Consider the following 16472-nt stretch of genomic DNA (forward strand, 5'->3'; position numbering starts at 1 on the left):
AGAATACAACAGTTGCTTTTCTTTTAGCATGAATGCATTTATTAATCACGATGCAACGCAATGTAATCTCATGCTGCAGTCTCCTTCTTCTTCTCCTGCTGCTTATCGGTACTTCTCAGCCAGGGCCAGAGACACAGCAGCCAGGAACTTGTCCAGAGACACATGAACATCAGGGGTGAAGTCGGTGGGGAACATGACGGCCATGACCACAAGGATGTTGTGGGAGAGAATCTGTGAAAGAAGACAATGACACAGATGTTACATATACGCACCCATCAAACATAAGGGCATTTTGTGCATGGATGTAACAGATGGATCTGTTGTCTGTCTGGAAACCTCTCAACGGCCCAAGTTTGAGAAACACTTCCTGTACATTTCAAGGTATTATCTTTGAATCACTCTGGCTCTGCACCTTGAAGTTACCAGGGTCCACACGCAGAGTGAAGGCATGCAGCTCACTGAGTTCCTTGAGACCTTCTTTCAGGTCATCGATTTTGGTCACAGCGTCTCCAACTCCCATCATCACAGTTATTCCGTGCTTCCTGGCAGCAGGAGAGTAGGGGCTCTGGTCCTGCCAGTGGGAGAAGTAAGTCTTGGTCTGTGGGTACACCACCAGCATCCTGGGTCAAACCAAAACAAATGTTAGTGAGAGCCAACATAAATTCATTTATAAATGTTGGAGCAGGTTGCAGCAGTCAGTTCGGTGACATTACCTGGCTACAGCAGCGGCACCGATGTCCTCGGACTTTCCAGACACTTTAGCCCAGAAGGCCTTGACTGTTTGCTTGTCTTTAGCAGTGAGAGTGGTCATCTTGCCAGTTGAACGTGTGTTGCTGAATGCCGTGATCAGCCCAAGCAGTGAGGGGTTTTTATGCTCGAAACAGAGCATAGAAACACCCAGATCTTCCTCCAAGATATGCTGCACAAGGCGTGTTGGGTTGCAGCCCCCATGAGATAAACCAGAAGATTCTTCTCATGGTGACTTTGGAAATGTTTAAGATGTCAACACTAAACCCCAAAGTGACAAAAACATTTTTTTGAAAGCATCGGCCTTTGTGTTAGTGTATAGCCTGGAGATACTACCTGACTGGTTTAAATCCATCTTCTGATTTGAGATTGAGAAAGGCACTGAATTCATAGGCTCTATACCAACATGTAAAAAGGGAACCAGCCACTTCTAGGGCTGTTACCTTAAACTGAATAATGTCTCTGTACCTATTCTGGTGAAGGGAAATTAAAAGTAATTAAAAAAAGTGTTGAAAATATCATTTAAAATGATAATTTATAGCATTACTCAGTATAGTTGGTCTTTGTATAATTAATTATATATCTGTGTCCAGGGTGCTGATGCTGTGACTGATACGTTCAAGATATCTACTGTTGCTGTATTACAATTATTACTTTAACTATTTCCTTCGTCTCAGAGATAATGTAGGATGAGCAAATTCGCCGAATTCTCTTATCACTGTAGAAAATCCATGAGATAGATCTTGCCCGGCCCACCACCCACCCACTCGCTGGTTGTGGGAGGGGAGCAGGAGGGCTTTAAAAGGTCGCCTCTGATGCCAGAGAACTCAGTATCTGCTGACCTGCAAACTGAAAGCGACAAAATGGTTGAATGGACAGACTTTGAGCGCAACACCATTCAGGACATCTTCTCCAGGATTGAGTATGATGTGGTGGGCCCTGCAGCTCTTGCCAGGTGGGTCTTTGTAGTTTTGCATTTAAAATAATGCAGCAGAGACATGTTTTCTTTCAGACACATTGGATTATACTACATTTTTTCTAATTTAACCGTTTGATATTAACGTGTTCACGTGTTTCCTCAGGTGTCTGGTCGTCTACCCCTGGACTCAGAGGTATTTTGGCGGCTTTGGAAACCTCTACAACGCCGCTGCGATCAAGGGAAATCCCATGGTTTCCAAACACGGAACAACCATCCTCAACGGTCTGGACCGGGCTGTGAAGAACATGGACGACATCACGAACACCTACGCCGAACTGAGCGTGCTGCACTCCGAGAAACTGCACGTGGACCCCGACAACTTCAAGGTACCGTTGTGCAACTAATGTAATAAATAATATTGAGAGATGACCAACCTTTCCTGCTGCTGATGTGTTCTGATGCTTGCTGTGTTGCAGCTCCTGGCCGACTGCCTGACCATCGTGGTTGCTGCTCGGCTGGGTAATGAGTTCACTGGTGAGGTGCAGGCAGCTTTCCAGAAGTTCCTTGCCGTGGTGGTGTCCGCCCTGGGAAGACATTACAATTAGAGCTGCGACGCGAGACCATCACATGCTGAGCAATTGTTTAAAACAGTTTTTGTCTCAAAAGCAAATAAAACAATTAGCAAATCCATCAAGTTGTTGTGTAATTATACCAAAAACTAACACTCAGGACTTGTGTTTCAAATGTATGTAAATCCTTAAAGAAAATAGTACGATAAACATAAACAATAAAATAAGCAACATTTCTAATGATAGTACTTTTGTTGCTATTTGTGTTACTATTACAGAAAGCCTTTACATTATAGCTCCACCAAATATAGCCATTATTGTCATTAAATGCTCTTCATGAGGTCTCTGGTTCGTCACTTGAAGAGCTATAAAGTTGCTTTACATATTTTTTCTTTCTTTCAGGTAGCTCACTTTTTGTGATGTTTTTTATAATAGTTGTATAAATAATACTACTAATACTACTTATCGTCATCATTATATTAGTAATAATAACAATAACAACAATAATAAGAATAAGAATAAGAACAAGAACAATATTAATACAAATGATTACTAAATTAAAAGTATTATTATAATTATAAGAATAATTATAATAGTAGTAAGAAAAGGTGTTAATACTAAAATAAAAATAATCATTACAACCACCACGAAATCCTTTGTTGACCAAATATCAAATTGAAACCAATGTTTTGAAGAAACATTGATGTTGCCAAATTGATACAACATACGTACCTGTTTTATGGGTCTTCTACTTTTGTTTTCTTAAAATCATTATGAAAATGTTTGAACTGATCCCAGTGACCCTATTCGTTTTTTTACAATTGATTTCATCATTGACGATCCTGCACATTGTTTTGCAAATCAACCCATTAATTGTTAAATGTAATCTCACCTAAAAGGGTGACGTCTTAAAATGCCTTGCTTTGTCCAAACCAAAAGACATTTCACAATGCATACAAAAGAGGACGTTTGGACTTTCTGCCTAATAAATAACAATAAGGTCAAAGTGGTTTCCTGTTGAGTTTCTTGTGATTGACTATAACGTCTGCTTTGTGCTGTAGTTGTGATTAACTCTGACATTTGACATGATCATAGCAAACAAACCAGAATACAACAGTTGCTTTTCTTTTAGCATGAATGCATTTATTAATCACGTTGCAACGCAATGTAATCTCATGCTGCAGTCTCCTTCTTCTTCTCCTGCTGCTTATCGGTACTTCTCAGCCAGGGCCAGAGACACAGCAGCCAGGAACTTGTCCAGAGACACATGAACATCAGGGGTGAAGTCGGTGGGGAACATGACGGCCATGACCACAAGGATGTTGTGGGAGAGAATCTGTGAAAGAAGACAATGACACAGATGTTACATATACGCACCCATCAAACATAAGGGCATTTTGTGCATGGATGTAACAGATGGATCTGTTGTCTGTCTGGAAACCTCTCAACGGCCCAAGTTTGAGGAACACTTCCTATACATTTCAAGGTATTATCTTTGAATCACTCTGGCTCTGCACCTTGAAGTTACCAGGGTCCACACGCAGAGTGAAGGCATGCAGCTCACTGAGTTCCTTGAGACCTTCTTTCAGGTCATCGATTTTGGTCACAGCGTCTCCAACTCCCATCATCACAGTTATTCCGTGCTTCCTGGCAGCAGCAGAGTAGGGGCTCTGGTCCTGCCAGTGGGAGAAGTAAGTCTTGGTCTGTGGGTACACCACCAGCATCCTGGGTCAAACCAAAACAAATGTTAGTGAGAGCCAACATAAATTCATTTATAAATGTTGGAGCAGGTTGCAGCAGTCAGTTCGGTGACATTACCTGGCTACAGCAGCGGCGCCGATGTCCTCAGACTTTCCAGACACTTTAGCCCAGAAGGCCTTGACTGTTTGCTTGTCCTTAGCAGTGAGAGTGGTCATCTTGCCAGTTGAACGTGTGTTGCTGAATGCCGTGATCAGCCCAAGCAGTGAGGGGTTTTTATGCTCGAAACAGAGCATAGAAACACCCAGATCTTCCTCCAAGATATGCTGCACAAGGCGTGTTGGGTTGCAGCCCCCATGAGATAAACCAGAAGATTCTTCTCATGGTGACTTTGGAAATGTTTAAGATGTCAACACTAAACCCCAAAGTGACAAAAACATTTTTTTGAAAGCATCGGCCTTTGTGTTAGTGTATAGCCTGGAGATACTACCTGACTGGTTTAAATCCATCTTCTGATTTGAGATTGAGAAAGGCACTGAATTCATAGGCTATACCAACATGTAAAAAGGGAACCAGCCACTTCTAGGGCTGTTACCCTAAACTGAATAATGTCTCTGTACCTATTCTGGTGAAGGGAAATTAAAAGTAATTAAAAAAAGTGTTGAAAATATAATTTAAAATGATAATTTATAGCATTACTCAGTATAGTTGGTCTTTGTATAATTAATTATAGATCTCTGTCCAGGGTGCTGATGCTGTGACTGATACGTTCAAGATATCTACTGTTGCTGTATTACAATTATTACTTTAACTATTTCCTTCGTCTCAGAGATAATGTAGGATGAGCAAATTCGCCGAATTCTCTTATCACTGTAGAAAATCCATGAGATAGATCTTGCCCGGCCCACCACCCACCCACTCGCTGGTTGTGGGAGGGGAGCAGGAGGGCTTTAAAAGGTCGCCTCTGATGCCAGAGAACTCAGTATCTGCTGACCTGCAAACTGAAAGCGACAAAATGGTTGAATGGACAGACTTTGAGCGCAACACCATTCAGGACATCTTCTCCAGGATTGAGTATGATGTGGTGGGCCCTGCAGCTCTTGCCAGGTGGGTCTTTGTAGTTTTGCATTTAAAATAATGCAGCAGAGACAAGTTTTCTTTCAGACACATTGGATTAAACTACATTTTTTCTAATTTAACCGTTTGATATTAACGTGTTCACGTGTTTCCTCAGGTGTCTGGTCGTCTACCCCTGGACTCAGAGGTATTTTGGCAGTTTTGGAAACCTCTACAACGCCGCTGCGATCAAGGGAAATCCCATGGTTTCCAAACACGGAACAACCATCCTCAACGGTCTGGACCGGGCTGTGAAGAACATGGACGACATCACGAACACCTACGCCGAACTGAGCGTGCTGCACTCCGAGAAACTGCACGTGGACCCCGACAACTTCAAGGTACCGTTGTGCAACTAATGTAATAAATAATATTGAGAGATGACCAACCTTTCCTGCTGCTGATGTGTTCTGATGCTTGCTGTGTTGCAGCTCCTGGCCGACTGCCTGACCATCGTGGTTGCTGCTCGGCTGGGTAATGAGTTCACTGGTGAGGTGCAGGCAGCTTTCCAGAAGTTCCTGGCCGTGGTGGTGTCCGCCCTGGGAAGACAGTACAATTAGAGCTGCGACGCGAGACCATCACATGCTGATCAATTGTTTAAAACAGTTTTTGTCTCAAAAGCAAATAAAACAATTAGCAAATCCATCAAGTTGTTGTGTAATTATACCAAAAACTAACACTCAGGACTTGTGTTTCAAATGTATGTAAATCCTTAAAGAAAATAGTACGATAAACATAAACAATAAAATAAGCAACATTTCTAATGATAGTACTTTTGTTGCTATTTGTGTTACTATTACAGAAAGCCTTTACATTATAGCTCCACCAAATATAGCCATTATTGTCATTAAATGCTCTTCATGAGGTCTCTGGTTCGTCTCTTGAAGAGCTATAAAGTTGCTTTACATATTTTTTCTTTCTTTCAGGTAGCTCACTTTTTGTGATGTTTTTTATAATAGTTGTATAAATAATACTACTAATACTACTTATCGTCATCATTATATTAGTAATAATAACAATAACAACAATAATAAGAATAAGAATAAGAACAAGAACAATATTAATACAAATGATTAATAAATTAAAAGTATTATTATAATTATAAGAATAATTATAATAGTAGTAAGAAAAGGTGTTAATACTAAAATAAAAATAATCATTACAACCACCACGAAATCCTTTGAGAGTGGTCATCTTGCCTTCGCTTGACAATTGTTGACAGTCGGTATCAGGCTACCAGTGAGGGGTTTTATGCCTGAAACAAAGCACAGACACACCCAGGACCTCTTCCAAGATAGCGAAAGGCGGTCCTTTGTTTGGTCGCAGTTTGTTTCAGAAATACATATTGCTCACTGTGACTTTGGATCCAAGAATCAAAATCTCATTGTTTTAATTATATAAAAATAGTCAAAATGTGAATGTATCACCTTTTATAAAACAACCTATATTCAGGTCAGGTATATATTTGTTGTTCAAAGAACAAGTATAATTGATGACAGCAGCCTGAAATTGACACTTTGAGCATTTACTCCGGAGCACCATGTTTGCCTTTACCCCAACATTATTAATTATGTGGAATTACAATAAAATGAATGATAAAAACGAACGTTTATTTAGTGATTATGTTTTTTTGTACGTTGGTGCACACCAAGGTCAGCTTTTGTGTGAATAAACATATCCCAAAACAAATATTGCTGAGCTTTTTTGTTGGTGTATATACACACACACGCACACGCACACACACACATTATTTGCATGCTTATTTTTTCAACTGTGTTTAATGTATTGCGGTTTTCATAGCAATACCACAAAGAACTCAGCAGTAATGTTTATGTTTACCTTTTCCGGCTTAGTCATACTTGTTATAAGCCTAGGCTCCACGGGAACGAAAACGGGTTGAATCCGCATATTTCTCATGCGTATAGCCCTTTAAGCTCGACGATGCCGTAACGGAACGGTAGAAACGGACCCTGCAAACGACAACGGGTCCAAAGGTGGATAGATCTGGGAACGGAGCGCTCTGGGGGTCCAACGGGGCCGTGTGGTCGCCTATACGGTCATCCGTTTCTGATAATGACGACGCAATAGCCCCGCCTCTCCCCACCTCTGCTGCTCACCCCCGCAAAAGTACACTGCACACTGAATTCAGATTATTTATCTTTATCTCGATATGGACATAAACGCGAGTGAAGTCTAATCTGACAGGACGGAGACACGCAGCTCCTCCCGCTGTGATGCAGCTGGAGGAAAACACACACTTCAAGTCAGATCATAGCTATTTTAATAGAGTGGCGAAGTCCCTCCCCTTCCGGTTGAGCCCCATGGGACCTTATTTCGGAAAAGTTATGCATTGAAGTCAATGGAGAGAGAAAGATTATCTTTCGATCCCGTTTGAATTGTGCCACGAATTACACATATGATGTTTGTCAATTTAAAAGATAATTTTGCAAGTCAAAAAAAAAAAAATGTGTCGTAAAACTGTGAAGTAACACATTTGTTTGTGTGAAACGCTAAATGAACTACATCTCTGGTCAACCACACACGTCACCAAGATGGCCGTCACTACTGTCTTGTCAACAAACGATTGACTATCACCACAATGAAACACGTCCTGAAGAATGTCATGCAAAGCTGCCTGCCTTCCTTCCTTTGATTCTCTCTGAACTGCCTGGTCGTTTTAATGTTTAATGTCAACCATTTGTGCAGATAGCATGAAGTAGAAAAGATCGCAGATGCTAACGTTAGCATTAGCATTTCTCCCCCGGAATTAAATGGTGTATTATAGAATGATCACACCGGTGACAGTACTATTCAAAGGGTTCACGAAATATGACTACTACTCTTACTGTTTAACATTTTGGGTTACTTAATGTTACTTCATGTTAAGGCTAATAAAAATGACAAGGCTGTAATGCTAACTAACGTGCTAGCTACTAGCTAGGTAGCTAACTTGATCAAGCCACTCCTGGTCGTTTCATCAGACGGGAAGCAAAAGAACGAGCAAGACCCATTGCTGGTATAATAACAACCTGGTACTAAGCACACAGGCATCTTGTTAAAGTTATCTTATCTTAGCCAGCGCCATATAGATAGATTATATCTATATTGCGCTGATCTTAGGTATCTGAATGGTGGAGGTAAACAATTGTGACATCACTTACGCGACTCTGGGATTTGTAGTCTTTCTAGTTACGTATTTTTCATAGTCTTATATTTCAACAGTTTTACGACAAACTGTGACTTTTTTGACATGGAAATGATTTTTTAAGATTGACAAACATCATATGTGTAATTCATGGCACAATTCAAACGGGATCGAAAGATAAGTTTTCTCTCCCCATTGACTTCAATGCATAATTTTTCCGAAATAAGGTCCCATACCCCAGAAGTAAGTGGGAGGGACTTCGCCACTCTATTACCTCTCAAACTACCTAAACTAGTTATAAATATGTTTATTTTTACTGTCGAGTCATCATTACTGGATCAGCTGCTGCATGAGACAGACACTGACGCTGTCAGAAGAGAGGAAAAAGAGACAGCCTCCGTGTATTTTATTATTATATATCATTATATCGTCGTTATTCATTTGTTTTAAAGCTCAATAAATAACAAAGAAGACCTTTGACCGGCACTTTTATAATTTTGTCCGGAAGATTTAAACTTTAACACACGTTGACCGGCGAAAAACTCTGCCCGGATCCCTCGGCCCCCACCGTGGAGAATAAACAGAAGTGCAGCCATGACAACCATTCTTCTTCGCTGCTTTTGTGGAGGAAGTTGCTGCTTTTGTGGAGGAAGTTACAGCTCCACGTACAGGTTCGGCATATGTACTGCAGCTTTTCCAGCGGTTGGATGTAAACGGAGCCGTCTCGTGGAGCTTGACACAATCCGGTGTATATTGCGTGTGGGCGGAAGCTTTTTTGCGTTTGCGTTTGCGTTACTCCGATGCGTTTTGCCGTATGCGTTCCCGTGGAGCCGGGGCCTTAGCTGTATGTCCATTTCTGTTTATGTAGATTGATAGCAACCAAACATGTAAAGGATTAAAGGACTATGTGCACACATACTTGGCCAATGAAGCTCATTTTGATTGTAACTCAGAAACATGCAGGCCTCTCTTAAACAGATTTAAAATCCAGGCTCTGCAATCAAGTAAGTTGAACCCCTTCCAACATATTGAGAAAAGTCATTTCATGTGTCCTGCCATGCGTGATGTGTTTAAAAGGCTTATCTGACACCCTGCACTGTGGCTGTGAGGGTGGACCCCCTCTAAAGGAGGAAGAGATAAGACGTGTTTCCAGTGTAGTTCAGCTGATTTCTTGTGCAGTCACACAAGTAACATACTGCTTCCTTACATAACCGGAAATTGGTCCTCATTTATCAAATATATATAAATAGTATAAATAAATGAGCAGGTTCATTGTTTTTGAGCTGACTTCAAGATTTTGTTTGGCTTTATTCATTCATACTGGTTATGATCATAACGCTAATGTAAGAGAAGTGATCTCTATATTGTCAAAATTTAGCGAGTGGACCTTTTTGCCTTAGTGGAATTAAAAATAGCCATCACATTTCTGATTGGCTGCTTGTCAACTGACATTTTATATTACCTAAAATTCAATTCATGACAGAGCTGTTATGGTACAGGCTGAATGCATTGCTTACATTGGTATGTTATCTCATCGACTCCTCCCAGAGACAAGCAGCTGTCTGAGGCAAACAGCTGGTGCATGACTTTTCTTTATGTTTTGAATTTGTGACCAGCATACAACAGTTTCATCCTTTTAACTCTTCCGTATCCTTTTAAAAAGCTGCTACAATTTTCATAGAGAAACATGGTGTCTGTGTCACAAAAACTGCCTTAAATGAAACATTTACATTAATTTCACTAAGTTTAATCTTTTAACAAACTTTGTCCTGATCATCACCCCCAAGTATCAATTAATTTCCCAAATGTAAACCCTTTAAATGTCAGTTATAATGCCCTGTTTGAAATGCTTATGCTGAAAATAATTGAAAGGTTTTGCTGTAATGGCAGTTCTATCAGGTTGTAACAAAAATAAAAAACTGAATGCATAAACACAGCAAAAATTATTGAAAAATGAATATGCCCAAAAATGTTCCTATGATGCTTAAGGGTTAAAGGAACGAACATGGCTGTATATTGCCTAATCATTTCTTGGTCTTTTTTATTGATCATTTGAATTTATCCGGAATATTTTATATTGTGTATTATTTGTGTTATATGTCTTTGTACTGCAGATATATTTATATATTATTTTTATTTTTTTAATTAAAAATTGTATTTTGTCTATACTTTATTCCATTTGTTTTTTACATTTAAATGCCTTAACACACTGCTGCTCCTGTATCACAAGAATATCCCAATTTGGGATCAATGAAGTATCTATCTATCTATCTTGTAAACAATTATATTTTGTACAAATAACGGGAGAAGAAAATTCACTTCATAAACTCTGGGAACACAGATGATTGTACAGTAGAGCCATATTACATAACACAAACACTAACAAACACCACTCCACAATATGGGTCAGACTACACTGCTTCGTCCTCTTCCACTTCCACTTTGTCAACACACAACAGCCACAACAGAAGTGATGGTTTCGAGTTGGTTCTACATCGCCTAACACAGCGGTTCCCAACCTGTGGGCCGTGGCCCCTTAGTGGTCCGTGAAGGCATTGCAAGTGGGCCGCCAAATAATTTTCAAAACATTATGATTTGTGTGGAAACATTTCAGAATTAAGATTCTTCTTAATTTTAACCTCTTTTCCTTTTTCTTTCTTGATCCTCCTTAGCAACGGTCATTACAGTCCTTGACAGCGGTTTGTTCTACTGGATTAACAACGTGTCACATGTTCTAAATTGACCAATTAGAATCGAGTATTCAACTAAACCGTGACATAAAAATGTCTGTTTGTTATTGATGGCCAGCTCCCTTTCTAATTAAAATAAAAAGTACTCTGAGAACTTTATTTAGCCTCCGTATTGTTTATGGTTGAATGTGGGCCGCACATTTTTTTTAGATTCTTAAGTGGGCCCTGAGTTGAAAAAGGTTGGGAACCGCTGGCCTAACAGAATCAGGTTGCTCTCCCTGTGCTAAAGCCTCAAACCCTGGAAGACACCCATGTGTGCACATACACCTGAACACACTGTACTTACATTTCTTACAGGAGTCACCCGGAAGAGGTTGACCCCGACTCCAGGGTCATCTTGTGACATCTGGTCACATCTGGTTAGGATTGTACAATCAGGGTGGGGATTTTCAGCCAAACCTAACCTACTTCCAAGGTGCATGGAGAAAGGAAGAAGTCTGTGGAGGAACAGCGCCTTTTGACTTGTTGTCGATGACCTTAATAAAGACCACAAGCCAAAACTTGTAGGTGTAAAAATAATGTTTATTACGAGTGTTGTTGAAGTTTTACCATTTCAGAACTGAAGACATCAACATGTTGAGACTCTTTTGACACATGTTAAATAGATGAGGCCTTGCCAAGATCCATTTCATGATCCTCTGTTGCCTTCCACAGAGAAATCTTAAACAGGGATACTGAACTTGCTTTGCCTGGGGGCCACTTTGGGAAAATGACAGGATTTCAGGGTCAGGACAATTATACTTGAAACCAAAAATCTACAGGTTACCAAAAGTTTTGTAATTTTGTGTTGGCAACATCAGAGGGAAATTCATCTCACATTTATGATGCTGTTGATTGAAATGGATGAAACTCATTTAAAGTGTACATATAAAATAAACAGATCACTGTACAGTTTTGATGGTTTTGGACCTTTCAATAATTTCTGGTAGTTATTTGAATGAGTAAACAGTAATGTACTGCACATGGGGACTTGATGTTGTACACTGAGGGAAGAACTGATTCAATGCTGGAGCGTCCTCTAGTGGACGTTTCGTAGCATGCACCACTAATTATACCTTTTACTTAAAGGTCACCTATCATGCTATTTTTAGGCAATAGCATAGGTCTCGGATATATAAAAATATATAAAAAACATGTCTATGAAGTGTTTTGCTCAAAATACCAAACAGAACACCCATTCTAACCATGCCTCATATCCCTCTATTTCACTTCCTGTTTCAAAAGTGCTGATTTTATGTATAAAGCTTTAAAAAAAAAAGAATTTATAAAAAAGGGGGGCGGAGCTTATGCCTGATAGAATCGAAATCTCATTGTTTTAATTATATAAAAATAGTCAAAATGTGAATGTATCACCTTTTATAAAACAACCTATATTCAGGTCAGGTATATATTTGTTGTTCAAAGAATAAGTATAATTGATGACAGCAGCCTGAAATTGACACTTTGAGCATTTACTCCGGAGCACCATGTTTGCCTTCACCCCAACATTATTAATTATGTGGAATTACAATAAAATCAATGATAAAAACGAACGTTTATTAAGTGATTATGTTTTTTTGTACGTTGGTGCACACCAAGGTCAGCTTTTGTGTGAATAAACATATCCCAAAACAAATATTGCTGAGCTTTTTTGTTGGTGTATATACACGCACACGCACGCACACATTATTTGCATGCTTATTTTTTAAACTGTGTTTAATGTATTGCGGTTTTCATAGCAATACCACAAAGAACTCTGCAGTAATGTTTATGTTTACCTTTTCCGGCTTTGTCATACTTGTTTTAGCTGTATGTCCATTTCTGTTTATGTAGATTGATAGCAACCAAACATGTAAAGGATTAAAGGACTATGTGCACACATACTTCGCCAATGAAGCTCATTTTGATTGTAACTCAGAAACATGCAGGCCTCTCTTAAACAGATTTATAATTTACAGGCTCTGCAATCAAGTAAGTTGAACCCCTTCCAACATATTGAGAAAAGTCATTTCATGTGTCCTGCCATGCGTGATGTGTTTAAAGGGCTTATCTGACACCCTGCACTGTGGCTGTGAGGGTGGACCCCCTCTAAAGGAGGAAGAGATAAGACGTGTTTCCAGTGTAGTTCAGCTGATTTCTTGTGCAGTCACACAAGTAACACACTGCTTCCTTACATAACCGGAAATTGGTCCTCATTTATCAAATATATATAAATAGTATAAATAAATGAGCAGGTTCATTGTTTTTGAGCTGACTTCAAGATTTTGTTTGGCTTTATTCATTCATACTGGTTATGATCATAACGCTAATGTAAGAGAAGTGATCTCTATATTGTCAAAACTTAGCGAGTGGACCTTTTTGCCTTAGTGGAATTAAAAATAGCCATCACATTTCTGATTGGCTGCTTGTCAACTGACATTTTATATTACCTTAAATTCAATTCATGACAGAGCTGTTATGGTACAGGCTGAATGCATTGCTTACATTGGTATGTTATCTCATCGACTCCTCCCAGAGACAAGCAGCTGTCTGAGGCAAACAGCTGGTGCATGACTTTTCTTTATGTTTTGAATTTGTGACCAGCATACAACAGTTTCATCCTTTTAACTCTTCCGTATCCTTTTAAAAAGCTGCTACAATTTTCATAGAGAAACATGGTGTCTGTGTCACAAAAACTGCCTTAAATGAAACATTTACATTAATTTCACTAAGTTTAATCTTTTAACAAACTTTGTCCTGATCATCACCCCCAAGTATCAATTAATTTCCCAAATGTAAACCCTTTAAATGTCAGTTATAATGCCCTGTTTGAAATGCTTATGCTGAAAATAATTGAAAGGTTTTGCTGTAATGGCAGTTCTATCAGGTTGTAACAAAAATAAAAAACTGAATGCATAAACACAGCAAAAATTATTGAAAAATGAATTAAAATGTTCCTATGATGCTTAAGGGTTAAAGGAACGAACATGGCTGTATATTGCCTAATCATTTCTTGGTCTTTTTTATTGATCATTTGAATTTATCCGGAATATTTTATATTGTGTATTTTTTGTGTTATATGTCTTTGTACTGCAGATATATTTATATATATATATATTTTATTTTTATTAAAAATAGTATTTTGTCTATACTTTATTCCATTTTTTTCCCCATTTAAATGCCTTAACACACTGCTGCTCCTGTATCACAAGAATATCCCAATTTGGGATCAATTAAGTTTCTATCTATCTATCTTGTACAAAATTATATTTTGTACAAATAACGGGAGAAGAAAATTCACTTCATAAACTCTGGGAACACAGATGATTGTACAGTAGAGCCATATTACATAACACAAACACTAACAAACACCACTCCACAATATGGGTCAGACTACACTGCTTCGTCCTCTTCCACTTTGTCAACACACAACAGCCACAACAGAAGTGATGGTTTCGAGTTGGTTCGACATCGCCTAACACAGCGGTTCCCAACCTGTGGGCCGTGGCCCCATTGTGGTCCGCGAAGGCATTGCAAGTGGGCCGCCAAATAATTTTCAAAACATTATGATTTGTGTGGAAACATTTCAGAATTAAGATTCTTCTTAATTTTAACCTCTTTTCCTTTTTCTTTCTTGATCCTCCTTCGCAACGGTCATTACAGTCCTTGACAGCGGTTTGTTCTACTGGATTAACAACGTGTCACATGTTCTAAATTGACCAATTAGAATCGAGTATTCAACTAAACCGTGACATAAAAATGTCTGTTTGTTATTGATGGCCAGCTCCCTTTCTAATTAAAATAAAAAGTACTCTGAGAACTTTATTTAGCCTCCGTATTGTTTATGGTTGAATGTGGGCCGCACATTTTTTTTAGATTCTTAAGTGGGCCCTGAGTTGAAAAAGGTTGGGAACCGCTGGCCTAACAGAATCAGGTTGCTCTCCCTGTGCTAAAGCCTCAAACCCTGGAAGACACCCATGTGTGCACATACACCTGAACACACTGTACTTACATTTCTTGCAGGAGTCACCCGGAAGAGGTTGACCCAGACTCCAGGGTCATCTTGTGACATCTGGTCACATCTGGTTAGGATTGTACAATCAGGGTGGGGATTTCCAGCCAAACCTAACCTACTTCCAAGGTGCATGGAGAAAGGAAGAAGTCTGTGGAAGAACAGCGCCTTTTGGCTTGTTGTCGATGACCTTAATAAAGACCACAAGCCAAAACTTGTAGGTGTAAAAATAATGTTTATTACGAGTGTTGTTGAAGTTTTACCATTTCAAAACTGAAGGCATCAACATGTTGACTCTTTTGACACATGTTAAATAGATGAGGCCTTGCCAAGATCCATTTCATGATCCTCTGTTGCCTTCCACAGAGAAATCTTAAACAGGGATACTGAACTTGCTTTGCCCGGGGGCCACTTTGGGAAAATTACAGGATTTCAGGGTCAGGACAATTATACTTGAAACCAAAAATCTACAGGTTACCAAAAGTTTTGTAATTTTGTGTTGGCGACATCAGAGGGGAATTCATCTCACATTTATGATGCTGTTGATTGAAATGGATGAAACTCATTTAAAGTGTACATATAAAATAAACAGATCACTGTACAGTTAGAACAGTTTTGGACCTTTCAATAATTTCTGGTAGTTATTTGAATGAGTAAACAGTAACGTACTGCACATGGGGACTTGATGTACACCGAGGGAAGAACTGATTCAATGCTGGAGCGTCCTCTAGTGGACGTTTCGTAGCATGCACCACTAGTTATACCTTTTACTTAAAGGTCACCTATCATGCTATTTCTTGGCAATAGCATAGGTATCAGATATATACAAATATATAAAAAACATGTCTATGAAGTGTTTTGCTCAAAATACCTAACAGATCACCCATTCTAGCCATGCCTCATACCCCTCTATTTCACTTCCTGTTTCAAAAGTGCTGATTTTATGTATAAAGCTTTAAAAAAAAAAGAATTTATAAAAAAGGGGGGCGGAGCTTATGCCTGCTCATGAGGGAGATTCTACCGGCAGATTCTGCCTTGATGAAACGCCATATCATGGATTTTCAAGGATTATTTCTGAAAAGGATTATTTCTGAAATAGTATGGAGCTCAAAGGCTTTCTCTCTTGCCGGTTATACCACAAGGTGAGTTCCTTTTATTTCCTGCTTCTTCACACACATGCTCTGTGCAGTACAGGTTAGCTCTGAGTGTTAGCGATGCTAATGTAAACACCGACCATATTACGTCCAAAACAGTCGGGCATTGTTTCTGATAGCAACTTTCTGATAGTGCCGTGGGTCCATATTTCCGATATTACGTCATATCGGACGCAAATCTGGATCAGCTCCGTTGTACCCCCGTTTTTAGAGATTTGGGTACGGAGGAAAAGAGAGAGGGTTTTATTTTCTGACACTGCGTGAGTTCCCTGACACAACGGGGACACATATTTATGTATAAAAGACATAAAAAAGTGCCTTTTGCATGATAGGTCCCCTTTAAGTATGAAAACAAAATATAAATCAAAGATATGCAAGAAAAAGAACTTTGACCTATGTGACTT

At 39.3% G+C, this 16472-nt stretch overlaps 4 protein-coding genes across 4 annotated transcripts; 2 read left to right on the forward strand and 2 right to left on the reverse strand.

The window, feature by feature from the left end:
• Positions 1-78: 78 nt before the first annotated feature.
• Positions 79-838, reverse strand: LOC117492684 (hemoglobin subunit alpha-2-like). The gene is made up of 3 exons (XM_034143076.1): positions 714-838; positions 413-620; positions 79-231 (listed from the first exon to the last, which is right to left on the reverse strand). Exons 1-3 carry the CDS (start codon positions 809-811, stop codon positions 103-105), a joined length of 435 nt encoding a protein of 144 aa, XP_033998967.1. The 5' UTR covers positions 812-838; the 3' UTR covers positions 79-102.
• A 772-nt stretch (positions 839-1610) lies between these two features.
• LOC117492681 (hemoglobin subunit beta-C-like) lies at positions 1611-2278 on the forward strand. Its single transcript, XM_034143073.1, has 3 exons — positions 1611-1702; positions 1830-2052; positions 2143-2278. The coding sequence occupies exons 1-3, from the start codon at positions 1611-1613 to the stop codon at positions 2269-2271; spliced, it is 444 nt and encodes a 147-aa protein (XP_033998964.1). The 3' UTR covers positions 2272-2278.
• Positions 2279-3418: 1140 nt separating this feature from the next.
• Positions 3419-4151, reverse strand: LOC117492914 (hemoglobin subunit alpha-2-like). Its single transcript, XM_034143338.1, has 3 exons — positions 4054-4151; positions 3753-3960; positions 3419-3571 (listed from the first exon to the last, which is right to left on the reverse strand). The coding sequence occupies exons 1-3, from the start codon at positions 4149-4151 to the stop codon at positions 3443-3445; spliced, it is 435 nt and encodes a 144-aa protein (XP_033999229.1). The 3' UTR covers positions 3419-3442.
• A 797-nt stretch (positions 4152-4948) lies between these two features.
• Positions 4949-5622, forward strand: LOC117492798 (hemoglobin subunit beta-C-like). Its single transcript, XM_034143185.1, has 3 exons — positions 4949-5040; positions 5168-5390; positions 5481-5622. The coding sequence occupies exons 1-3, from the start codon at positions 4949-4951 to the stop codon at positions 5607-5609; spliced, it is 444 nt and encodes a 147-aa protein (XP_033999076.1). The 3' UTR covers positions 5610-5622.
• Positions 5623-16472: the final 10850 nt, after the last annotated feature.

The sequence above is a fragment of the Trematomus bernacchii genome, unplaced genomic scaffold (genome assembly GCF_902827165.1).
Source record: "Trematomus bernacchii unplaced genomic scaffold, fTreBer1.1, whole genome shotgun sequence".
Lineage (NCBI taxonomy): Eukaryota > Metazoa > Chordata > Actinopteri > Perciformes > Nototheniidae > Trematomus > Trematomus bernacchii.